The 25,756-nt window shown below is 38.5% G+C and overlaps 1 protein-coding gene across 2 annotated transcripts in view; it reads left to right on the forward strand.

Moving 5' to 3' along the window:
- Positions 1–2,832: 2,832 nt before the first annotated feature.
- STX18 (syntaxin 18) overlaps positions 2,833–25,756 on the forward strand; it is a 59,563-nt gene continuing 36,639 nt past the window's right edge. Inside the window, exons 1-2 of one of the 2 annotated variants that reach the window (XM_066185450.1) lie at positions 3,001–3,045; positions 6,723–6,835. In XM_066185450.1, the coding sequence (XP_066041547.1) occupies positions 6,815–6,835 (21 nt within the window). In that variant the 5' untranslated portion in view covers positions 3,001–3,045; positions 6,723–6,814. Of the gene's footprint in view, positions 3,046–6,722; positions 6,836–25,756 lie in introns of both variants that reach the window. The other variant, XM_066185449.1, reaches the window with a different exon arrangement.

Below are 25,756 nucleotides of genomic sequence, written 5' to 3' on the forward strand. Positions count from 1 at the left end.
AGGAAGCTCGGATCAAGTTCAAATGAAAGCTCTGGGCACCAGTTCTTAGCAACTGATTTTAAAGCAGTTGTAATCTTCAAAGCTATCTATCTCTACAGCAGAGGCCCTGGGTATTATATACCTAATGAGTTAGACCATTTGAGCAACCTTCTTTCACATTAAAAAGGTTCTTTAGCTTTTTCTTTTGCCAGATTAACTGTTCAGTTTATTTCTCACAGATGAGATCAGCTATATGGAATTTTAATACTCTGTTTCTTCTAAAATGCGTCTCGGTTTATTTCCTTGGGCTGAAATGGAAGTTTTAAGACTGTTGAGGTTCAAAATTGGTTGTGTAATATTACTATTACTGTTTCGGGGTGTTTTTTGCAACTATTGGTCACATGAATAAAACAGAAATAAATAAGTAAAAGTAGAAATAAAGACATGATCTTGTTCCCAAAGAATTTCCAGCAAAGGTCCTGATCTAGTAAAAGAGTTATGTGCTTAACTGAGTTATGTGCTTAACTGTGCATGCCTTGTGAGGTTCCATTGACCTCAGTGGGAGTATTCAAAGTAGTTTAATATGTGTATAAATCTTTGCAAAATTAGGAGGTAAACTATAGTATGTCTGTTAAAATTTACTCTGCTTTAATGAACTGTAGATTCCTTTTTTTGGTCAAAATATGTATAGAATATTCCAGTTATTTTAAAGAATCTACATCTCATTAGAAAATAATTAAACTATCACTTGACAGAGGCACCAATGCACTGTTTTTTTTCTAAAAGCAGTAAGCGAAGGTGAAGTTCAGAATTTCAAAATAGCTTTCATATTTCTACAGTTTAAATGTGAAAAGAGCAGCACTGTAATAGGAAAAACTCTGTAGATTCTTATCCAATGGCCACTTAAATGAGACTATTTTACAGGAGTGTAAATCTTTGCTTCATTAAATATTGGAACAAAGCATATAGTTGAATGTTAATGCTATCACCTACACTTTCAGCAGCTTACTGCCATGGGCCAAGATGTGGCCTTCTTATTTCCACAGACAAAAACTAACCTGTGCAAGTGCCTGTGAAAGAATGTGTATGTGGAATGAGTTATTAGTTATGATAAGGATGGCAGAACCACAGCACATGAAAATTACCTCAACTGGTAGCATTCATGAACATGTCTCAGAAGTGTCTTCAAGGAGCTTAAGACTGAGGATGTCAGCATGATCAAGTCATTCCTGAAAGTTTATTAAATGTGACTGCTCAGGTTTTGGTAATGCAAGGAAAAGAAAATCCATCAATATTAGGAAACATACCTGAAAGGGTCTGATTTCCTATATGTGTGTTTCACACAGCTTTATTAAACATGTCCTTTGCTGAAGTATCATTATACCGAATTTCTTAATCTCGAAAGAGAAAGCATTTGGCTCAGGTTCAATCAAGTACTGCTTGCATTCCTGGAATGACAACTTTAATCTCCTTCATTGTCCACTTATTTAATACCTTAAATATATTCTCATGGTAAATCCAGCACCGAGGACAGAGACTTAAAACAGTTCATTCCTTTAATTAGAAATATGTAGCCATACCACAATCAAAACACAATTTAAAATAGAACAATAATAACAAAGTATGAATGAATGCTAATTATAATATAGCTGTGAGGGAACCACTAAGACACAGCTAAGGCTGAATTGATGGGAATTGAACTGAAAGCAGAGTAGTAATCAACATGAGAATAAAGTCTGATACCCCGGAGTAGATAGGAAAAATAGTTCTGGTTGATTGAGTTTCAGTCCACTGGGGTGAGGTAGGATTTTGAAATTGTGTTCTTTGGAGACTATGTCAGGGAATGAATGTGCTTCTGGTCAGTGAAAGGACAGCTAAAGACTACATGGTGTCTGCTGGATCCCAGAGCATTGGGTGGCACATATGTATGCATAAGCATATTTATATAAACACCACCATGAGTTATTTGGTCAAAAGCTTTCCCCTCTGTGCCACGCGATCTCACGTAGCTAGGCCACTGCACAGAACAGGGTAATAAAGTTGCCTCAATAACAAAGGTTATTTCACAGAGTTTATTCTGCAATCAGATTACAAACATTGGGATAAATCTTACAGGTACTGATGTGACACTGTGCCAGTGGAGGTGGCAGCAGATCGGGGGACCTGGGAAGTCAGATTTCTCTTCAGGAGAGGAAACCATCTGCTGCACCTATCCCACCAGGAATAGGTGGTCATGGGACACACACGGAATCACAAAAACACAGAATATTCTCCGTTGGAAGGGACCCACAAGGATCATCGGGTCCAGCTCCTGGTCCTGCCCAGGACACCCCCAAGAGTCACACCTGAGAGCAGCGTCCAGACTCCTCTTGAACTCCGCCAGGCTTGGCACTGTGACTGCTTCCCTGTTCCAGTGCCCAACCACTCTGTGGCTGAAGAACCTTTTCCCAATATCCCACCTAAACCTCCGTGACACAACTTCAGCCCATTCCCTCGGGTCCTGTCCCCGTCACCACGGAGATCAGTGCCTGATCACTCCTGAGGGCATTTCGTAGGGGAGTCTCACACCAGCGCCTACCCCAGATGGCTGTGCAGGTCTGGTTAATATTTATTAATCAACTCTAATTAACCTGCTTTGCACCAGCACCGCTTGTCGACACCCGGCAGGACGCTCTAGCGGGGGCTCGTTACACCACACATGTTCTATTTTCCGTACGGCGTTTACACAGCGCTGGCCACACGCGCAGGCTGCGAAGGACCCAGCTCCGCTCCCGTCCCGTCCCCGGCCGGGCGCCGCCATCCCGCGGCCTCCCCGCCCCTCCCGCCCCGCCGCGCAGCCGGAACGCACCGCGCGGGGCCGCGTTGCGCGGGGAAGGGCGCGCGGCGGCACCGGCGGCCGCCATGGCGGTGGACATCACGCTGCTCTTCAAGGCCAGCGTGAAGACCGTGAAGACCCGCAACAAGGCTCTGGGGGTGGCGGCGGCGGGGGACAACGCCAGGGACGAGCTGCTCAAGCGGGGCACCGCCCGCTCTAAAAGCGACTTCACCAGCAGGGCGCGGGAAGTGGTGAGTGCAGCCCCGGGGGGAGGGCGAGGGGTAGCCGGGGCCGCCGGCAGCGGCTCCGCCCGGGCGGGCAGCCCGCCCCTCACCGCCGCCTCGGAGCGTCCCCGGGGAGAGCGAGCGGGCCCCGGAGTCGCCCGCAAAGAGCCCCGGGGCAGCGCTTTCCCACACGGGTGTGGGCTGGGAGCGCGGCGTGAGAGCCGGGGCTCGGCGCTGCCGTGGCGGCCGGGGCCGGCTCCGAGCCCGCCTGTCGTTCCCCGCGGCGCCGCGGCTCCCGGGGGCTCTGCGGGCCGCCGCCCCTCCTGCCCGGGCTGCGCTTGGGTCCGTGCGGATCCGCCGCCCCTCCGGGCCGTGCCTGCGTGCGCACGGGTGTTTCCTCCTGCCGGCTGCCACGTAACAGAGCGCTGCCGTAGCACTTGCCTTCGTCAGCCTTTGCAGTGCTGCTCCCTACATGCTGCCTTTGGCTGGGTCTCTTCCGCTGTCACACGGTGTGGCAGTTCAGTGTCAGCCCTAGGCAGATTACATGTACAAGGGTAATCGGAACGTTTCAGGACTTGAAAAGACAAGCACTGAAAAGTTAAGGAATTACAGAGGTGAAAGCTGATCGTCATTAGCAGCAGTCCTCAGTCCATAGTCGTTCTGTAAAAACAGTTCTGGTTTATGTTGTTTTTCTCCATACTGAGTCAGAGGCAGGGTTTGAATAACATATCTTCGATAATGCAGTGGACTGTATTTTGAAAAAACTAAGAGGAATCCTGAGGAGACAGACTTACAGAATGGATATGCAAGTTTGAGACTAAATGAGGAATGTACGAGTGGTTTATAGTAGCAGGGGAAGCACAAGGAAATCTGAGGTTTTTAGGTTCCATTCTAGATGCTCTTACAGCCACAGATTTGTTTGTTCCCTCTGAACAAGCCTTTTGCCCCACTGCAACCAGTATTCTCTCTGTCTGTCAAGCCTACCCCCGCCTCCATCTTCTCCTTGCCCTGCTGTAGTCCTGCAGTGATAGCATGCTATAGCCAGGTCCCCTTTTCCCTGCCCTGGTTCTTTGCTTCCCTCTGTTCACAGCTGCTGTTTCCTGATAATCCCAGTTTTTTCATTGAACTCCTCACCCTTTCTGAGTTTCCTCAGTGCCCTGTCCAGACAACAGAAAGAAGGACAAAGGTGTGGACAAAGAAATGTCTTGTTTAATTTGTAAGAGCATCAGGGGAAATAAGCAGGTAATGCCAGTGGGGATGAGCTGAACCGTGTGAGGGGGACAGTGGTTTTAATTAATGGTACTTATACAAATAATAGCTTTGGAGAAGAAGCAAAAGCTGAAATGTGTTGCTGTGTGTGAACACATGGTGCCTGTTGACAGCTAGTCAGTGAGGTGGACTGGCCTGTCTGTATCTTTGTGACAGTGAGCCAACAGCCCACCAGACCACAGAGCATCATTTTAATGGGTGAATAAAACATTGAAAAATAAGCTTTATACTAAAACAAATTATGATTTTACCTGTTTGTTTCATCCAAATACAGTTCAGTTTGATTATGTATGTGTCAAACCCTCTTTCAAATACTTTATTGTAATTTTTTGATTAAAAGTTTAACTCCTTCAGTCAAGACTATGCACCTTGGCTTGGAAATGTAATCTTTTGACAGATGCATTAATTCTTTAATGTATTTCTTTTTTAAAAGCTCTCCAAAAGCTAGTGAATTCTTGTCACTGAATGAGTTTTTGGTTTCTTTTTTATTCTCAGGAAGGTATCAAATGTTTAACTAGTGTTGTCTGTAAAAGTTTTAATGAATGATACTGCTAGAATCCATATAGGATAATAGTGAAGACCCTGAATCAGTTACACTTAGTCACCTCTTTCTTTATGCCTTACTTGGTTGCAGAATAGAATATTTCAGTTGGAAAAGACCTGCAGCTATCATCTACTCCAACTGCCTGACCCCTTCAGAGCTGAGCAAAAGTTAAAGCAAATTATAAAGGGCATTGTCCAAACGCCCCTTGAACACTGACAGGCTTGGGGCACCAACCACCTTTCTGGGAAGTCTCTTCTGGTGTTTGACCACCTGCTCATTATAAAATGCTTCTTAATGTCCAGTCTCAGCCTCCCCTGGCACAGCTGTGAACCATTCCCAGTCATCCTGTCCCTGGATACCAGAGGGAAAAGATTGACACTTCCTAGTTCATGTTCTCTCCTCAGGAAAATGTAGAGCAATGAGGTTGCCTCTCAGCCTCTTTTTCTCCAAACTAGAAAAGCCCAAAGTCCTTAGTGTAAGTTCTCCATCTGACATGCAAATATGGCAGTAGTGAAATAATAGAGTCTACACAGAGAACTACTCCTTTCAACATTATAATTCTGTGTGGGTTTGTATAGCATCTTGCAGATAGGGCTGTGCTGATGCTGCTTGTGCTCCAAGCTCCAGGAGTAGCAGCCAGTTGCTCACAGCTGCAACACATCTGGAATGTGGGGACTGGGGGGGCACTCAGTTGTAGGATCAGAGATCTCTCTAGCCCATCCCACAGAGGTTTTGTATCACATAATGTGTTTGAACACTTTGCTGAACTGTATTAAGCAATATTAAACTATCATATATTAAATATTGTCTTTCTCCTTTCTGCCCCTGAAGGACTCTGAGTTTTGCTGTAGGATCCAAGGACTGCGGAGACTTTTTTGAGTTTTGACTTATTTGTATGCAGTCTCTAAGTGATGTTTAAGAGGGAAGATTGAAGGTGCTTAGTGTTTGGAGAAGAAGCTGACAAAATTGTAACCAGTAATCCTACACAGCTTCTATATTTATGGTAGAGGTTCATTGCAGCTGGGAGATAAAGTTATAAATTCCTATTTTATGCTTTCAAACTCAACATGATTTTTTGAAGGAGGATTGAAGGAGGCACAGAGAATGTAGAATATAAGATTTTTGACTTGAGTCAATATTGTGTGGGGAAGTTGGTTTAAAGATGTGTGCTCTTGGTGTTTTGTGTTAATCACAAGAAAATATTTCAGCATTCTGTATTAATTTGTGGGGTTTTTTAAGCTGGCTATTTTATGCTCAGGTGTACTGTGTTGCTGCAATCTCTGGGAAGCTGATGAAAGTTTTTGGATTGAGACTAAGTTCTTAACACAGGGATGTTATAACCTCACCTATAACCATGGTAAATGTTAGTGACAGCTGTCATTGGTGATGTTGTTAAACTGTGGTAAAACAGTTCCATTCATATAAATCGAAGATGAGTGTCACAGCTCTGAGCTGTTGAAAGGATTTTCTTTGCCCTGGCATTGACCCATCACTGTTTATTTGGTTTGGGGTTTTTTTGGTCTGTCAGTTGCCATTGTACAACCATTGGGTTGTCTGATATGTAATGTGACTTGCACTTTCTTATGTTGAATATTTTTGGCACCTCTCAATCTCTTCACCAGCTGCATATTGACTAGGACCGGGGGAGAAATTGTTGCTAAGGATCAACAGGATCCTGTAGCATCAGCTACAGGAAAGCTACAGTTACAATGATAGACTTTTCCATTACTTGCAGTTTGTAAGAGACTTAGAATTCCTTATGTGTATGTTAGTGCTTTCTAGTGAATGAAAACAAAACATTTTCTTTCTCTTAGACTTTACAGTGACATGGCTTTTAAAAATGCAGTATCCAGGGATATTAAAATTTGCATTTCTTCATACTTTTATATAGGCTTATGTAGTTTGATCCTGACTGGATGCCAGGAACCCACCAGAGCTGCTCTGTCACTGCCCTCCTCATCTGGGCAGGGGAGAGGAAATAGAATGAAAGGCTCATGGGTCAAGGTAAGGACAGGGAGTGATCTCTCAGCAGTTGGGTCATGGGCAAGACTGACTTGAACTGGGGAAAATGAGTTTAATTTATAATGAATTTTAATCAAATCAGAGGAGGATAATGAGAAGTAAACCTAAATCTTCAAAACATTTTTCCCCCACTCCTCCCATCTTCCCAAGCTGAACTTCGCTCCCAGTTCTCTACTTCCTTCCCCTGCAGTGGCACAGGGGGGGAAGGAGTGGAGGCTGAGATTCCTCACATGTTGTCTCCGCTGCTCCTTCCTCCACAAGGGAGAAGGGAGGACTGCTCACACTGTTGCCCTGATCCAGAGGGGTCCCTTCCACAGGAGACAGTCCTATGGGAGCTGCTCCAGTGTGGATTCCTCACAGGGTTCTGCCAGCAAAGCTGCTGCAATGTGGGCTTCTCTCTCAACAGGTCCTCCCACGAGACTGTATGAACTCCCCGTGGGGTCACAGCTGCCTGTGGGCATCCACCTGCTCCACCATGGAGTCTCCATGGGCTGCAGGGGCACAGCCGCCTTGCCGTGGTCTGCACCAGGGGCTGCAGGGGAACCTCTGCTCCAGCACCTGGAGCACCTCCTGCCCCTCCTTCTGCACTGACCTGCGTGTCTGCAGGGCTGGCCTTTCATATCTTCTCATTCCCCTCTCCTGATGCAGTTACTGCTGTGCAGTAGCACTTCTTCACCTCTTTCTTAACTCTGTTATCCCAGAGGCAAAGCCACTGCTGGGCTCATCCTTGGCCGGTAGCCTGTCTGTCCTGGAGCCAGCTGGCATTGGCTCTACTGAACATGGGGGAAGATTCTGGCAGCTTCTCGCAGAAACCACCCCTCACAGAAACAACCCCTGTAGCCTCCCACTACCAAAACCTTGCCACACAAATCCAATACGTTTGTTCCTTGGTATGGTGTCAGGTCTGGGATTAAGCTAAATGATTGAAGAATTTAAAGATTAGAGCAAAAGTATTTAAGTAAAAAAAAATGGGCTTGCAGTAAGCGCTCAGTGACAAACAAGCAGTTCAGAGCCCTAGTTGATGTGACACTGGTACACAGATTTACAATGCCTTAAATCTGTTGTTTTGGATGTTTTAAAAGATTGTTGGTTTTGCAAAGTATTTGGCATTCAAACTTCTGTTTTAGGACAATATTAGGAAATTTGACTCTTTAGGCCTTCCCTTTTACTTTTTTATGGTGAGTATGAGCAATTGGGAATATCATCTGTCAGATTTACTTAGATATTTGAAAATATTGAAGGAACGAGAACTTTTTTGATTGTTGACTGTTCAGTTTTTGTTGGAGAAATGGAATCAAGGTTGATACAGCCTGTAAACAGAAGTAAATATAAAGTAATGGTGAAGCAGAATTTAATGGTGTATTTAATTGCAGTCATGAATAAAATCTGTTTTGCTTTGGAAAATTCTCTTTAAGGTTTTGTGAAAAGCTAAAAACGGAAGAGTTGTAGCATGAATTATTCAAAAACAATATCAGGCATATTTGAGGAAATATCCTTGAGAATGGAATATTTGAAAGGTTAATTACTTTTAAATCTTTAAATGCAAAATTTCGGAATGATCAAATGTCCCTGTTTGAAGCTGTTGAACACATAAGGATGCCAGATTCATGAGGCTGCAACATCTGTTATTCATATAAGTTCTGCGTATGGATTCTGTAGGATGATTAACTGATTCTTAAAAAAAAAAAATTGGTACAATAGGCCAATATTCACACAAAAAATATGTTCAGCTGCTCTGTACAAATGTGTAATGAGGAGGAAAAATCCCCACATAAAACTTGTCTCCAAAACTAGTTCTTATGAGAGCCAGAACAAATGACATTGAATATAAATTTTAAGCAAACGTTTTAATTACAAGGCCACTTGACTTTTGTTGTACATTGCTTTGGCTACACATAGGGCAGTGGTGACTTTATAATTTTATTTTAAAATTTTACATACTCTATGTAAAACAGCTTTTCACATGTACCTATGGAAGTCCAACTTATTTCATTATTTGGAATGCAGCCTAAGGGATAATTTAAAATAGCAGTGCTATTAGAAGAGATGGACAGCTGGTGTTTTGTCCTTGGTGCCAGATTTGAGATATTCCTGCACATCTTTGTATTACAAATGCAAATAAATACAGATTGGTATTTAGAGCATTCCCTTAGGACAGCAAAAGGGTAGGAGTGTTTGTGTATGGTGTTACAGTTTATTCATTGCCACTGTCACTGCATTAAATAAAGCCTAAAAAAAGCTGGGGAATGCCCAAACCAGGAGCTGATTCCCCAAACTGATTGTGGGGGACCACCTTGAATAGCATGCTGTAATTGTTGACATAGCACAACTAAAAGGGAGTGTTTTTGAACATACATACTTTCTGATCCCTTTCAGAGTGTTCAGGATTGTTTGAAGAGGTACCAAGAATAAAATTCAGCCACTGAAATTGTGTAACGTGTGCAGTGCTAATAGAGAAAGACAAGACCCTCCCTGGAAAACTTCTAGGTGTTTACAAATAAAAAGTTTGAAAAATATTAGATGTAGATTAGAATAGAAGATAGATGAAATCTGAAGATCTAGATTTCAAACAGAGGATTCCTAGTGCTTAATACAATTCTAATATGATAAGAAAAAGTTGACTTGCAGGCTGGGAGAACGACAGGCTTTTCCACTGCCTACTGGTTTCAGATATGTATAACTTCAGTGATTGCCACCAATGTGCTGATGCAGGGACTAAAACCTTCCCTGTTCTAAAAGTAAAAGGTATGGAAAAATGGAAGTTCCAAATATTGAGTGTTTTATTGGCATATACAGTTATTATTATGATGCTGTTTCTGAGTCAAGTTCAGGTTGATGACTCCAGAACAGTCAGGTTATATATGAGCTTTTCAAAAGGCTGGAAAATATCCAAAATAATGAGATAGTCAGTTTGTTGTGTTAACTTTTACAGGATGGGACATGTATTCTCCAGGTCTAAAACAGAACTGAAAGGGACTTAATTCTTAAAATTTCCATATCCAAGAGTGGTACCATTGTGGGCAAACACAGGCAGAGCACCAAAGACTGCATGGTCATGTAGTGAACTCCTTCTGTTGTAACTGAATAGCTGATACTTACCAGTGCTGTGAGGGAAACAGCCAAAAATGTTTAAGGTTGTGGGCTTTAATGGTTTTGGTTTTATACTCCAACTAAAAAATTATAACCTGATTTAATAAGGTTATTTAATACAATTTTTTGACTCTACTGATTACATAAGAATAACTCCCATGAGAGAATATTTGAATGCAGGGGAAATATATACTGTTTGTGGTGTAGCCAAATTAGAGTCTTTATTAGAAATGAATGACTGTGCCAAATTTTGGACAGTGAGTGATATTTCAGTTCACTTAACTTTTAATGAGAGGTAAGTTCTATTAAATTTGGCCCATTGCTGAGGTCATTAGGATTAATTCTGTCTTCTCCCATGAACAGTTATGAACAGTCCCTTTTTCCCCCAAAGTTCACCGATGATGTTGCATTTTGTACTCACTTATGTACATGTGGGTTTCCCTCCCCCATGTTGTAGGCAGAAAATGTAATTTTAAATTGTACTTTTTCAAATAGGGAGTTACAGTGTACTGCTGTCTAATACCTCAGATTTATCTCTTCCCCTGTGCAAATTACAGTTAATGTTAGTTTTTTATTATGAGTATTTATTGGTTTTGCTTCTTATTTCCTTCATCCTTGTTAGAGAAGTTTAGTCTGAGGGATGGAAGGGAAAGATGATAATTAATTAGGAGATGAGAAACATCTAAAAAGCTGGTTAAAGAAATAGCAAAGACTGAAAAAAAAGCCATCCTGGAGAAGAATGAAATGCTGACCTTGTTCAGTACATTAGTACTAAATGCCAAATCACTAATGCTCCCCATGTGATGCTTCTGGTTTTAGCAAAAATCACTTCAGAAACAGTGAGGAGGGTATTGGTTGACCTTGGGGAGAAATTATGAACTCTTGCATTTTGGGAAATGTCTGTGCAAGTGTCTGTCATTGTTTCCCCCTGCTTTGTTTGTTTGTTTTAAAGTACATTCTCAACTCCATGGGAATTATTTTCTGAATTTAACAGAACAGCAGGATTGAAAGTTGGCTTGGGAGACAACTTTCCTTAGTTGCCTCTTAATTTTGTTTTGACTAACTGGGCCTCATGTGGTGCTGAGGAGTCCAAAAGTATCTTAACACTGCAGTTCCCATTTTGAGGATGTTGTCTTCATCCTCACCTCACCTCCTTCCAGGCTGCTTGTGGGAGGTTCTTTCCTGGCTTGGAGTTGGAGGAATTGTTACATCCTGCAGCTGGTAACTCTGAACTCTTTCCTGACCCCGGTGTTCCATTAAGCTGACAGCTTTTGCAAGTTCTTGCCTTTTCGTCCTGCCATAAATAAGGAAAATATTTGTGGAAGTTTGCAGAGTGTGCAGAAGTAGAAGAAAGCTGAGGTTTATCATAGGTAGCCTCCTTCTTTTCTTAAACGTAGTTTACATTAGCATAACCTCTGAAGGAGAAAGATGGGCTAGGGGAAAGGTGGTGGGCCTTGAGTCATCTGAAAAGCTGGAGAGACACAGTGGAAAAGATAGACAGCAGAAAGTGTGCAGGCATAGCTGGAAAAAATGGAATGATCGAGGTTGTAGAAGAGACAGTCTAACATTAAGAGGTAGAAATATGAGTGAAAAAAAAAGAATATCAGGAAATTATATGAGGTTATGATATAGTTCATCTAAGTAGGGAAGAGAAAGGGAAGTGGAAGAAGGGAGAAAAAAGATGGAACTTAATATTTTAAGGTTAGTGAATTTAACTGATGCATTTATACTTTTATTGTTTGTCTGAGTTCTTTATCAAAGATTTTGAAGCAAGAACAGCTCATTATTTTGAGTACTTTGGTGCACTGCCATTGCTACAAGCTTTGGGCTCTGTATTTATGTATTTTGAAATATAATCTCTTGTTTGGGACAGAAATGAACATAAAAGTAAGCAAATTCAAAAGAATATCAGTGTGATTTGTTAAGAGATGTAACTGTGGGGTTTATTTTTCCAGCTATTAATACTGAGGCCAAAATAAAGCTAATTTCCCTGGAAGTTGATAACTTTAAGGTGTCTGATTATTCTCCTCTTCTGCTTTTTTGAAAATAGAACAAGTTTGGTCGATAGCAGCCCAGAGAAGGTCTTAGCTGTGACTCTTCCCAGCTTCCTGCAGTTCTTTCTGTGTTCAGGGTGTATCCTGCTTCTTCATTTTCGTAGAGTGGGATGTTCTTGGACTCACACTTGTGTTTTTGCTAATTGAGGCTCATTTTGATCATCAGGTTTTGTTATTACTGTAGTGCTGAACTGATAGCTTGTGATTTTTTGGTAATGAGTCGATTAAGTTTTTGTATGTTTCACCATAGACAAATGGATACAATTTTTTCCATGAAAGATTATGTAATTATATGCTCTGTCTTTGAAACTTCAGTCCTCTATACTTGAAAATATTTTTAAAACTGGCAGATATTAAAACCTGGCATGATAGCTTCAGCAGTAAGAGCAATTAAAGGGTGAAAATTGGAGGTATGAATCATTTCCAGTAATTCGAGGAAAATGTTCTTTAGTGTTGAAAATTTTACACTGTGGTATAATTGCATAGAAAGTTAAATGATGGATACTTTTTTGAAAATATGAGTTTCCTGGCTTCAGGGTGGTATGTCAAAACTTTCTGTCTGGCAAAAAAGCACATTTTGTAATGATCAGGTGTTTGTTGTCCCTTTTTACCTTTTCATTCTGACTCTGCCTTCTCTTTTGATGGAAGCTGGTGAGACCTGTGGAGAAGTACATATGCTGCATTGACTCAAATTTGCACCTATTCCATTTCTGCAGGTATTGTCCAGCATTTGAAAAACAAACATAATGAAAACCAGGTACAATTAAATGCAGAACTTCCTTTCACTCTTTGATTTTCCACTATTAGTGGGTTGCTTGTCATTTCACACTGGATAGGTTTTTTTTGTGTGTGGGGGGGGTTGGTGGTTTTTTTTGTTTTTTTTTTTGGGGGGGGCTTTTTGTTGTTGTTGTTGTTTTTGTGGACTTTTAAACAGTTTTGAATATGGATAAAATCTCACAGATTCTAAATTGACTATATCATTTCTGTTGAGAAATTTCTGTAGATGCAACTGACTGGTGTTTCCCACCTTTCCAATTTTTCAGTTGGGTAGAAAGAGTGAAGTGGGTTTCAAGTGAGAGTTGGTGGAGGTTCTGTGGAGATGTCCATAAGCTCTCAAATGTTATGTTGGTTAATGGTGGCAAATAAGAGAAGGGGCCTTGGTTTTCTGCTGAATTTATTCGACCTCTAATAAGAAGTATAATTCTAATATTTTAACCAGAATAACTGTAATTTTAATAAGGTCATTCCATGAATTTTTAAATTTTTTCTTATGGTGAAAAAACCTAAGGCCTCCAGTGTTTAGTCAAGGTGAAAGTAAAATCTCACTATATTTAGAAGACCAGAAATAATCTAGCTGCAGAACTTGTGGGGATTCCTGGAATAAAACACACACCCAAAGTGAAGTGAAAGAGGAGGTGCGAAGGGAGCGTCAGGTTGTTCGGGAGCCCACCACGAGTGGGCTGGGGACTGCTCACTGCCTCTGTGGCAGCATCGTGCCTGTGAGTGTAGAGTAGCCAGAGTCATCAGCCTCCAGAAAAGGGGAGAGTTGATTAAAAGGGTAGGAAAATAGAGAAGTTTGTCAGTAATGGGTTGAAACCAAGGACTTTGGTGTTTTGGGGAGGAAAACAGACTCTTGGAGAACAGAGTTGCTGCAAAAGTCTTGCGTCATCTGCTGATTTTCAGACTGATGGGTAAAATCTGGATGTAATTGCATGATGGATTTTTTCTTTTCTTGACTGTTTTTAGGTGATTTGGGTGTTTTGAAAAACAAATTTGAATTCCCAGGACTTCTGAGATTTCTCTCTTAAAATTTCTAGCCTTCCTTTGAGAACTTTTGGCTGAGCTGGTGGTCTCACTTTTCCCCAATCTCAAATTTAGCAAGGTTTTTTTTTTCCTGCTTTTACTCTAGTTCTTACCTGGAAAAGAAGGAAAACCTTGTGTGAGCTGTAGAAGAGCATACTGCTCTTAGGAGGCTTTGTGTGTAACATAGGGCATTATATACATTGTATCTGCCCCTTTTATGACTACTTTGCTTATATTAAAATAAACACTGATAGCAAGCAGGCGTGAAAGACAAACATGTAGTGGTGATGAAAACCATTTAATGATTAGTAGAGAAACATATTTATTGAAAATAAAAACCATGTCTAAAGGCTCTAATGATGACTTCTCAAAACACTACCATGTTGTGGTATTTGCAGTGCTGTATGTCCTGTACAGTAGATATTGTTTAAAATTGCTTGGGAACTGGAGCTTGCAGTTGTGAGCTTGGAATGTCCTGCAGATAATTAAGTTGTGGTCAGGCCTTACAAAAATAAAAAGTTCTTGAACTATGATTTTATAAACATGCTACAATAACATTTCTTTATATCTAACAGTTTCTTACAGAAAGCTGATACTCTCACAAGGAATTGACTAAAGGTAAAACATCAAGAAAGAAAAAATATTAAATTAAATCTTCACTTAGGATGTTGACAGTTTGCTTGTAATATTAAACAGATGTGTGTGTTCTTGGGATATTCTTCTTTCAGAACCTTGTTGCATACTAGTGTTCAAGTGACAGTTACAAATCTTTGATTAATTTAAAATTCTGCTTTCTTCAGTTGTCTTTGTTATGTGTTATTTTCTTTGGATCTATTCAGCTGGACAGTGTGATGCCAACTTGCAGTTTCTGCCATGATATTCTAGGGAAAGCATTCCTTTGTGTAGGCTTAAATTGAGGCATTTCTCATTCAACTATATAGAGAAATTATTACATATATGCAAATGAACATGTGTGAAATACCTAAATGTATCTCTTGGGCATGATATTACCTTTGCATGTGTAAGGGTGGCATTTATTGATTCTGGTTGTGGGTGTGGTAGGGCATAATTGGGCCTTTTTGCCTCCTAGTAAATATTGCACATAGAAGCCAATACCAAAATAATGGAACTCAAGTTTTTATAAGATGTGCATTTAATGAAAGATAGAGGGAATTATCAGTTAAAGGGAAAGTGTATAGCACTGTTAAAATGACAGAATCTTATGTCCATTTCTGATATCACACTTTTCCAGAAGTGTGGTAGTGGTGGGATATTGCTTTGTTGGGCTTTGGGGTTTTTTAAAATAGAAAGAACTACAAAGGATGATCTAAAGTCTGAAAAATCTACCTTGTAGTGAGAAATCCCTTAACTTTATTTTGTTACGGCTCATGATCATAAGTAAAAAAGTCTCTGAATTCTTTGTGGATCCAATGAGCAGCAAAATAAGATACAGTGCTGCAAGTACTGTGCATTATTTGAAATGTGATTCAGCTGATCCTTGATTTGGTAAATTCTGCATCACTTGGAATCTCTTCAGTCAAGTGCATGTATTTCAAAATATGTATGGTACTCAACAAATAATGCAGCAGTTAATGCATAGAGATGGCTCTGGAATTCCTTTTTACATATGGGACACTGCCTCATACCAGAGCAGGGAATTGGATACTGGTTTTCCAGATCCCAGACTACTGCTCCAGTGACCTGTGACTCTGATCAGTCTGACCTTGGACTCTGCAAATGTATGAATGTTCTCTCTTCATTTTTAGTAATAAATGAACTTATAGGAAAGCATGCTAGAGTGTTTCTAAAATAAAATGACTGTATTTGACTTTACAATGCTTAATCTACCACAGAAGTTTGTTGTTGTGTAGTAAGCAACCACTTTCTATTTTTTTTTTTTTTGTTTTGTTTTCAGATTTCTTCCCCACAAATTTCAGGGGATGAGTGATGTACAAAGATGGTTAAATTATATCTCTCTCTATATATATAGATAGATATAGGTATTAGGACTGAAGGAATCAATATGAGATGATTGTTGACATCGCCATAGTCTGCATACTGAATCTGTTTAATATACGTGAATAGGATATTTTTTTTTTTGTTAAAGATTGTGTAAAGACACAATGATACAACATGAGTGAGACTAGCTTGTAAGAATACACTTTATTTTTCTTGATGATGTTGCTTTCAGTTCCCCAAATTTTTACCTCATTGTGGAATCCATTAAAGCATAGATGGGAAATACTTGCGAGAGCTCAGATACTGTTTCATTTGGGTTTGAATATGATGTAAAGGACTGTACAGTAAATATAGGAAATTACTTATTACAGATAGTGAAAATGTGAAGAAGGAAAAGGAAAAAATATCAAAGAGCTGATTAGCTGGTCTGAAATGTGACCTAGTGTAACTTCTTATACTGTATTTATTTTCTGCCGTGTTACAGCATACAGAATGTGTGGTGCTATGGGTTGCCTAGTTCACTTACTTGACCATTTCTTCACAGTTTACTGTCAAAAAAATTAAGGTAGTTTCAGAAATAGTTTGTGTGTTCCCACAATACACTTGAAATACTTACAGTTTCATTTTTTAGGGAAAATAAGGCGTGTGTTTTTTGAAGGAAACTTTTTGTTGCTTACAATGAGGGGAAAGAAGCCTTTTCCATATACCTAAGTAAAGATTGAGACTTAATTTACTGGATTAAGCATAAGCACCTAATTCAAATTCTATGTACGAGTATTATTTCAATTTTAAAGAAATACATTTAAAAGCATCTATTAGAGGTGTGGGGGAAGAAGATACTGCAAATATTAATGGATTTTATATTTTGAGTAAAATTGCATGCATGTTTCAAAGACAACTTTTGTTTGCTTATACACGGTTGCTACTGGTGCTCTTACGTTTGAAAAAGAACTGCTATTGCAGAAACCCATAGTCTGCTTGCAGGCATTTTATGGCTTGAACTGTCTTGAACAAAGTGATTTGTATCATTCAGTTCTTAAAATGAAGCAGAAGAAGTTTCTTCTTTTGGTGAGACTTGTAAGTTGTGGTGGGAATTTTGTGCAGCCTGGTGATGGTGGACAGGATTTTCTGTCTGGCGTACAAATAATTGGGTTATTAGAATGTGTCTTTCTGCTGGGGCTTTGTGAGGCTTGGTTCTGCCTTCAGGTTTTGTCCCTCTTTTGGGCGACTTTGAAATAATATGAATAAAATATTAATCATGGAAATTACATGAGATAACATGTTTTTTCATTAGCCCACTCAGAGACAGAGATAATATTAACATACTTCCAATTATCCTTACTGCCGGTGCTTGAATACTAAGGCTCTGGCAGAACAACTCTATAGATGTCTAGATATAGATCCTACAAAGATAACTTGTTGTACTGAGACTGCTGCCAGTGAGATATTGTTGTTGATTAAACACAAATGTATGTTTTAACAAAAAAAAAAAAAAAAACTTACTGGAATTTTATAAGGAAGAGGATTGTTGCAGTACAAAGAAACTGAAACTCTTGAATAGTAAGTTGTTTGGAATTAAGTTTCCTACCCCTTTTAAGACTATGAACTGAACTATTATATGGCCTTCTGATTGCATGGTGTATTTTCTGCTTTAAATTGCTATTACAGTAGCTTTGAGAGTCCCTAACTGAGAGCAGAGCTGGATTCCCTTTGCAGAGCATTTGAACTGTTAACTAAGCAAGACTTTGAATGATGCAAGATGAAATCCTGGTTGTACTGAAACAGGCTGCAGAGTTATGGTTGATTTAATTGAAGAAAATACTTGGCAAAAAATTCTTAGCTGAGTGAAAGTTTAATGCTTGCTCATTGTTTGTTCCACATTTTATACTGACTGAGAGTGAGGATGAAGGCTCAAATAGGAGATTATAAAAAGAGAAGTCTCCTCAAATGTTCTTAAGGATTTTTTATTTAGATGTATTTCACTTTTTTGTTGTTGTTTTGCAAGAAATGAACTAATTCAGTTGAGATTATTCAAATATTATTCACTTGGGTCCTGTGAGAGCATTCCCCAAATGGGAAAGCATTATGAGAAAGGACATTTCTAATTTGTGTCACCTATCTGTATTTCCAAAGATATGCTGTATCCTAAACCAGAATAATTCTGAAAATATTTATGCATAACAGTTGTTGGGTAAAACTAGCAATTTTCTGAAAAAATGTAGTTTTGAAACTCTCTCTGAGTTGTAGCAATTAACCTACATGCACATTTATAATTCTAGAAAATGGACAGCATATTACATTCAAAGACTTGATCTGATAGACTCAAATTGCTTAAAACATCAGTTATTGAAGAGGTCCCCCTGGGACTTAGAGAAACTATTTAACAGATGAAAGTACATTTTGAAAAGTCTGACCTTACAGGCAATCATAAAATGAATCAAAACAGTTCTTTCCTCCCCTGAAATGTACAGAGCCCATCTGTATCTAATCCAGTAATTATAGACTGAGTTCAATTACCTTTTCAAACTTGGAGCAGACTGGAGACTAGGCAGTGAACAAACATAGGGTTTTGTCTAGACCTCAATTGACCACAGTCTAAAACTTGAATTTATATCTAATTTTATGTTTAGCGTTGTTTGATAGTTTTTAAAGGATTTATTTTGCTACCTAGTTGCTGGATCATGAAGGTTTTTATTTGTTGACTTAGTGTTTATGGCAACATTTTTTATTCCAGGGAAGTTAATAAAATGACACCTAGTCCTAAGAGTTTACTGTATAAATAATTTTTAAATTTTATAAAAGGGGATTAAACAGCTCTTTTGAATCTTTAATATTGCCACAATGAAATTATGAAAGAATCTGAACAAAATTATGTAATTTAATGTCTGTGCTCATATCCATATATTTAATATTCAGATTAAAACACCCACCTTTGATGGTTTTGGCTCTTTTTGAAAAATGAACCCTGACTATCTGACTGCAATATTACCAGTAGTTGACAGAGATTAGAAACTGTGCTGAAAATAGATTTTCAATTATTTTAATAATTTATTTCAGTTAAAGCAAGTAAACTATCCATTCAGCCTCACAGGCTAGTGTTGGAGAATACATAGACAGCTACAAGTCGTAGAAGTTAGTGTAAGTTATCACTTTGACCACCAAGCTGAGGCCCAGGCATCTTTTGATATTATCCCACAAGTAGAACAAACCACATATTATGTAATAATATATGATATACATCTTGCTGAGAGGAATCTCGTGCTGTGTTCACTGTCTGACATAACATTTCCAACATGGTGTTGTTATTCCTTACAGGACAGCTCTGAGCAGCCTTCTCTTGGCTGGCCTTCTTGGCAACAAAGCTGTGTAGTTTGCAGCACCCAGTGCAGTGCACAGGACTGAGGTTGTTGCAGGAGAACATTTCCTATCTCTTGGGTAGCCATGGAGGAGCAATGATTAAGGACAGAATAAACGCTTTATTTTTAACTTTTAATTGTGCAGTGTGCTTTTGATAGATAGAATGGTGTTTCTTGGCAAGTGAAGCCTATGATAATTAGCGTGTTTAGTTTAACTTACTTATTCTTAATAGTAATCAGTATTTTGTAGCAGTTGCTGTAATTAGTTAAGAATGCGGTTCATGATGACTTCCAAGTCAACACATATTTAATGAATAAAGCACACTGTTCCAGTAAGTAGTAAATTTGACATGACAAGCAGGAGTCTTTTGATGTTTAATTTGCTTTCCTTGTAACACTTGAGGAAAAAAATGATCTAATGAATGTGGCGTTGACTGTAAAGCTGAAGCCCAAGAGATGGCATGAAATGTATTTTTCTCCAAATTTTGTAAGCATGGGAAAAGCTCTCTAATATTTCTCTTTTGGCATGTTTTTTTGGGTGGGAGGTGTTTGGTTGGTTGGTTGGTTTGGTTTGGGTTTTTATTGTATAAAAATGTATATAAATGTATAAAATTATATTCATAATCATAATTTTAAAGCTAAATTTGTAATAGTATGTTATCAGGAAATATAGTAGTATGTAACATCAGTCTGGTTTGTTGTTTTGGCTTTTTTCCATCTCAGAAAGGAAGGACTGTCATGCACTCAGAAGTCAGGAAATCCAATTTAAAATTTTAGTCCTTCATCAGAATCCTATTTACAAAAGCATTGGGCAGTTCTTTATTTCTCCGTGCCTTAACTCCACATCAGGAGCCAAGAAGACCTTTCAGCTGTTGCTAATAGCAAATGTCATCGTCTGTTGCACAATTGTATTTGTATTAGTAGATTTATCATAGAAGATATGATCATCATCTGCTTCTAGTAAGTCCCCTAGCACTGTTTTTTTTTCTTCCTTACTATTATGACAATAAGAAATAAAATTCACCTAGAAATTCTGTTAAAGTTTATGCTGCCATAGAATGTTCCACCAGACTGCGATGGAAAGTAGGGATGGTTGATGTAAGTTTCTGAATGTTTAATAATTCTGTGTTACAGCTTCATAGGAAAAATCTGCTCTGACCAGATTAATTTGTGGATTTATTTCCTGTGCTCCATTTCATTTTACGCAGCTTCAGTATTGCACAGAACTTAAGGAAGGAAAGCATTTAAGACCAACTGCTGAAATGAGTATGTTCTGAGAGTAACCCAAGGCAGTATTTGTAGCCTGCAGGTTACCTGAAATGAGGAGAGTCTAGATTTAGCACTAATTTTAATTCTGAAGGATAATAACACTACTGAGCCCAAATTCTAAGGCTACTGACAGTAACTTAAGAATTATGCTGACTGCAATAGACAAAAGTTGTGTTACAGAAAAAAAGACTATTTCATAGTCTCGAGATTTTTCATGACCGCTTCAAGTGTTTTTCCCAAGTGAAGGTTGTTTGGTTCAGTTGCATCTCTTTGCTCATTAGAAAAAGGACTTTGTTTTGTGACTGTTGCAAGAAACTACTGTTAATTTTCAGTTGCATTCTGACACTGCTTGATAGGTTTTCCACTGTGTGAATTGCATACACTATATTTGTAGTGTAAGATAAAAACAGTATTAAAAAAACCCCCAGTGTTTTTAGTTTAATGGAAAGAGTAATTTTAAAAGTGAAAGCACTTGTCCTTCGTGCTTCAGTGGATATTTGTGTGTTGGCTGTTCTCAAGTCAGAGCATTTGAGTCGGCTCCTGTAATTGTACGTGTCCCCTGTCTCAGAGCAGGCACTCCCAACCCAGCGGAGAGCACGCATCTTTTAGCTGCCTCCCTTCAAGGAAATACATTGAATTTCCCTTGAACGATCCTTTTTAAATCTAAAGGGAATATTAACTTTATTATAATCCCTGCAATTAATTTTGGAAAAAAATTGAGGTTCTTCAGGAGCCACCCTGTTTTCTCCTATTTCACTTATTTAAAAGAAGCAACTTTCTTTTCCCTTCATTTATTCCAGTTTTTGACATGTGCTTTTCTTTCTGGTTCTGTGTATTGGATTTTGTCATAGGTGTCTATTGAAATCTGTCACAATTTTAGAGTCACTGATTTTTTATTGTTGGTATACCTAGTTCGCACTCCATTTGATTTCTTTGTTACTATATTTATTTCCTGATTTTTGGCTGATTTTCTACACATTACAGAATTAGCAGACAGTTGTTTATTTAAGTGGTAACAACCTGTTAACTGCAAGAAGGATAATTTGGTTGCCCAAAAATACCTAGTCAGTTGTTTTACTTTCTGCAGTAGAAGGGAAGCTTTTTCCTCTTGTTGCTATTTAATTTGTTGTATAAGACAAAGGAATTCAAAGTGCTGTCTATGTGAAGCTTAATCTTTGTAAGTAATTTTTCCTTTGTCTTTTTTTTTCTTGTCTTGTCCAGCTATTGCTTTTTGGACTTTTTCTTGACTCCATTTGTGACATTAATTAGTATTAATAATGCCTATTAATTAAGCAATAAAAGATAGTTGCAGTAATAAAAGTTATACTTTTAAAAAACTTTCTAAAATGCAAATCCTCAAATCACTTTAAATAAAAGAAAAATCATGTTGAGTTACTTGAGCTACATAAGAAGTTACAGTAAGAAGTTACAATACGGCTAATTTGATACAGTGCAACAATATAGAACTAAACAAAGTTAAGTGAGTAAAACTTTGTATTTAGACACTGGGGCTTATTTTCCTTCTCTTTATTTTTCTATCCTGACTCATTTTTGTCTCTTCCATGCTTATTGATGCTGTAGTCAGACAGACACTTGAGTTGCTTATGCAGGAACCACATTTGAATTGCTCTGTAGGGGACTGAAAAACATTCAGTACAAAAAAATATTAAATATTTTCAAACTAGTTTAGATATCCTGACTTTAAGGATGCACCACTGCTATACCCCATGTTCAGCAATATGCTTTTCCATTGGTATGACATTAGAGCTACCGGCATTTGAAATTGTGTTTCTGGGGGGGAAATTGTAATTTTGGAATGCTCTGGTTCTAATGCTGATGTGCCAAGGAGTGGAACTTGTTATTAAAACATGAGGTCAGGTTAACCCTCTCCTTGCTAACATATATATGGCATGAAGTCTTTTGCTTAGGCTATTTTGAACACTTTCTAGGAGAATGTTTTACATCCTAAGAGATTTAATAATTCGTTTGTGAGTTTGTTTCTTTCCCCTTTAAGTGTGGGATCTGGGGTTTTTTGGTTATATTTTGGTTTGTTACCCCAAATAAGGGTCCTGTTCTTCCAATACATGCAAGGCTCTTGTGTCTCTGATATCTGTCTCTCATTTGCACTGTAGTTATAATTACTGCTTTAGCTGGGGTGAAAAAAACTTTAGTTTTCATGGTTTTTCACTCTTTTCCTCAGACATTGCCCTTCTGCTTCTATTTCTAATACCTTTTCCGTCTGCAATTCTTCCCTTCCTTCACTTTTCAGTGTTTCTCTTATTTTTCCACCCTTGTGCCACAATGAGCTTTACCAGTTCCTGTTCCATTTATTCATACAGTCAGATGAACATTTGTCAAGTCTGCTTGACATTTACCACTTAATCCCAACCAGTCTCTATGGTAAATTTTCTTGCTACTATTAAGTTTTCATGTTCTAATTGTGATTCATAGCCATAACATTTTCATCTTAAAGTTGCTAATGAGATAGCTCCTCAGCAGGGAGGTACTTCATGTTTACTTTTCTCTTTTCCTGAGCTCATGCCAGTGCATGAGCAGACTGCTGAAATACTGATGAAATGTATTTTAGCAATACTGACTCATCTGTAATGCAGAGCAGAGCTGCGGAGCAGTGACATGACGTTTGTTAAATCAGGTGTTTGTAACCCAAATAGAAACTGGAAAATGTAATATCACTTCTGTCCTTGAGAGTCTGTTCACTAATTCATGTAAAAGCTGTGTGAAACATTGTGGCAAATTACAGTAGCATTTTAGTCTAACCTTGAGTGAAAATTGTACACCAACAAGTATCCATCTAACAAGAGATACTCCAATCTCTCCCTGTGCTTGTCTGCTGAAACACAAGTATTTTTCATCCAGTGGTTCTGTTACTTGCCCACACAATGGAGTAGCATTTGGCTACTGCAATCCGGCCTGGACAATCTAGTTGTTACAGCAAAAGACAGAGGTAACATTGATTTTTTTTCACTGTGTATGGGTTGGTGAGATAGAGTGAAAATGTTTGATAGACACTGGGTATTAACACAAAGCGTTTTAGTAAGTTTTACTGCTTAATCTGTAATCTCGTGGACCATTTGTGTGTGTTTACTTGTTGACATGGTCGTGGTTTAGTTACCTGATGGTTCCTTCTTGGCCTACATGCTGCAGCAATGGCCAAATGGATATCAGCAGAAAGTTGTGAAAAGAAGGTCTCTGTGAACACAGTAGCATCTATGAAATGTGTGTGCCCCAAACTGTTGAAAAACTGTGATGTCGCCTATAAAATAGAAAGTTGGACAAAGGAAATTAGTTTCAGTTTTATTCTCTGTAACAGAGCGTTTCAGATAAAATAAGAATTCAAATTGATTTTGTGAAGTAAGTATTTTAATAGATTTTTGTCTTCTGAAGCTCTTCTGATTCATCAGAGTTTATAGAGTAAGCACAGTCTTTTTCATTGCACTGGTCTGTGATGATATCTCAGTGTACCCAAGGTGCTGGATAGCCAATGTGCCTCTCACTCTAAAATCCTTGTGAACAGGAATCTGTCAATTAATACATGTTACTGTCTCTGTCACCATCTTGTTTTCTAAGATTGTCTCACAGCTGGCTGGGCACTTAGTAATTTCAGAATGGAGACTCTGTTCCTTTCCTGAGCGGCCATGAGGATAGTGCTGTAGTTTACAGCCCTCTTTCTTGGAGGCCCTTTGGAGTTGACTGCTGATGGGAACCTCAGACTTAATGCAGTAGTATACAGTGGTGGTATGTCTCAGTGCAGATGCTATTTAATTTTATTTCAGCCAGCCCTTTTCTTTCCTTTTCTTCTATGTCTTGGTTTTGCCTTAGTTTTTGTTTGTTTGTTTCTGTTTCTCTCCCTATCTATGCTTTGTGTGTTTTCTTTTCTGTGGATGTGTACCATCAAATAGCCACCTATTATGTGAAGTCAGTTCTTACGAATTTGAGGCTTTCTAGAGATAGATAAAACTCTTTCAGAAATTAGTACTATATTGCAGGGAATGGTAGCCAAGTTACAGGATACAGGTCAGTTAACTAGGAGACAGAAGTTGTATTTTGAGGTGTGTTGCATGGTCTTGCAAAGTTTACTTCAATGGGTCTTTTTTGGCATTTCTATTACAAGCCAAGCTTTGCTATGTCCATGTGAGCCTTAGTGTGGCTCTCGTAGTGCCACAGAATAGTTTATTGTAAAACATACAGGAATTAGAAATATTATCTGTTAAACTGTATTTTTTGATCAAGTTTCCTTCTACTGTTACTTCAGTATTTTTCACAACTTTATGTGGCTATGACAGATGTTCCTATGGGAAACTATTTCAGTCTATTGTGATGTGAAATATTTTCTAGAGTTTGGGCTATGGTTTTGTTTTGGTTTTTGGTTGTTTTTTTTTAATGTTTTATTGTAAAGCACATCAGTGTTTCCTCATGTGAACTTCTTTTCCTTGGTTTTTGAAAATACAACAAATGCTTTTGCTCTTTGAACTCTACTTAACTAACCTATAAATACTTAATTAGTTTAACCTTGAATTTCTTTATGTAGCACAATTGCTGTTGAGGGTCAGCATGCTGGAAGGTTTCAGGCAAATTTGTAAATACTTAGTCTATAGGAACCACTATTTCTGAACATTATTTTAGCTATGCTGACATATAAAACGCTTTCCAGTTTGTGCATTTTTATTCTTCTCTTTTTATATGAGAAACTCATAAAAATTTTTGTGCTGAGTTCCTGTTGGCCTTGCAATGTCAAAGAAGTTGTTCTTATCATTAATAATGTTTCATATATTTATTTTAGCTTTTTAAATCTGAAAATCCTTAGCTTCTTTTTTTTAGTGATCGGCATGATGTGATTGGCATTTATATCAAGTAAAATTAAAACTCAGATATCTGAATACTTTGTTCAAATTGGTTAAATGAGTATGACTAAGTTGTAAGAAGTAGCCCATCAAGTAAAATCTTACAATTGCATGCAAAACTGTCTGTTGAATTAAAAAAACTGAAACCCAGCTTTCATTTGCAATAGCACTGTTCTGATTTTCATTAAATAAATTATGTTTTACTCTATTTTGTTTAAAGTCTAGATTAATTTCTATGGTTACAGTGGATATAAATCTCTAGATCGCCTTTAAAAGGGATTGTTTATTCAAAACAGGACTGACAGTCTCTTCTCAAGAGAAGCTATTACTTAGTTTTATTTCTCTAAGTTTAAATGCTTAAAAAATATTTGTAATGATACCCCAAAGGCATCATAAAAATGTAAAAATAATTATACTCTAAAATTACCAAAATTACAGGAAGCGGACATTTAAAAAATCTTACTGAGATTCATGGCTGAGAAAAAGTGAGGAAGGAAAAGTGCCTTACTT

The sequence above is a fragment of the Chamaea fasciata genome, unplaced genomic scaffold (assembly GCF_029207755.1).
Source record: "Chamaea fasciata isolate MVZ Bird 193981 ecotype frontalis unplaced genomic scaffold, bChaFas1.0.hap1 SCAF_6, whole genome shotgun sequence".
Classification (NCBI taxonomy): domain Eukaryota; kingdom Metazoa; phylum Chordata; class Aves; order Passeriformes; family Sylviidae; genus Chamaea; species Chamaea fasciata.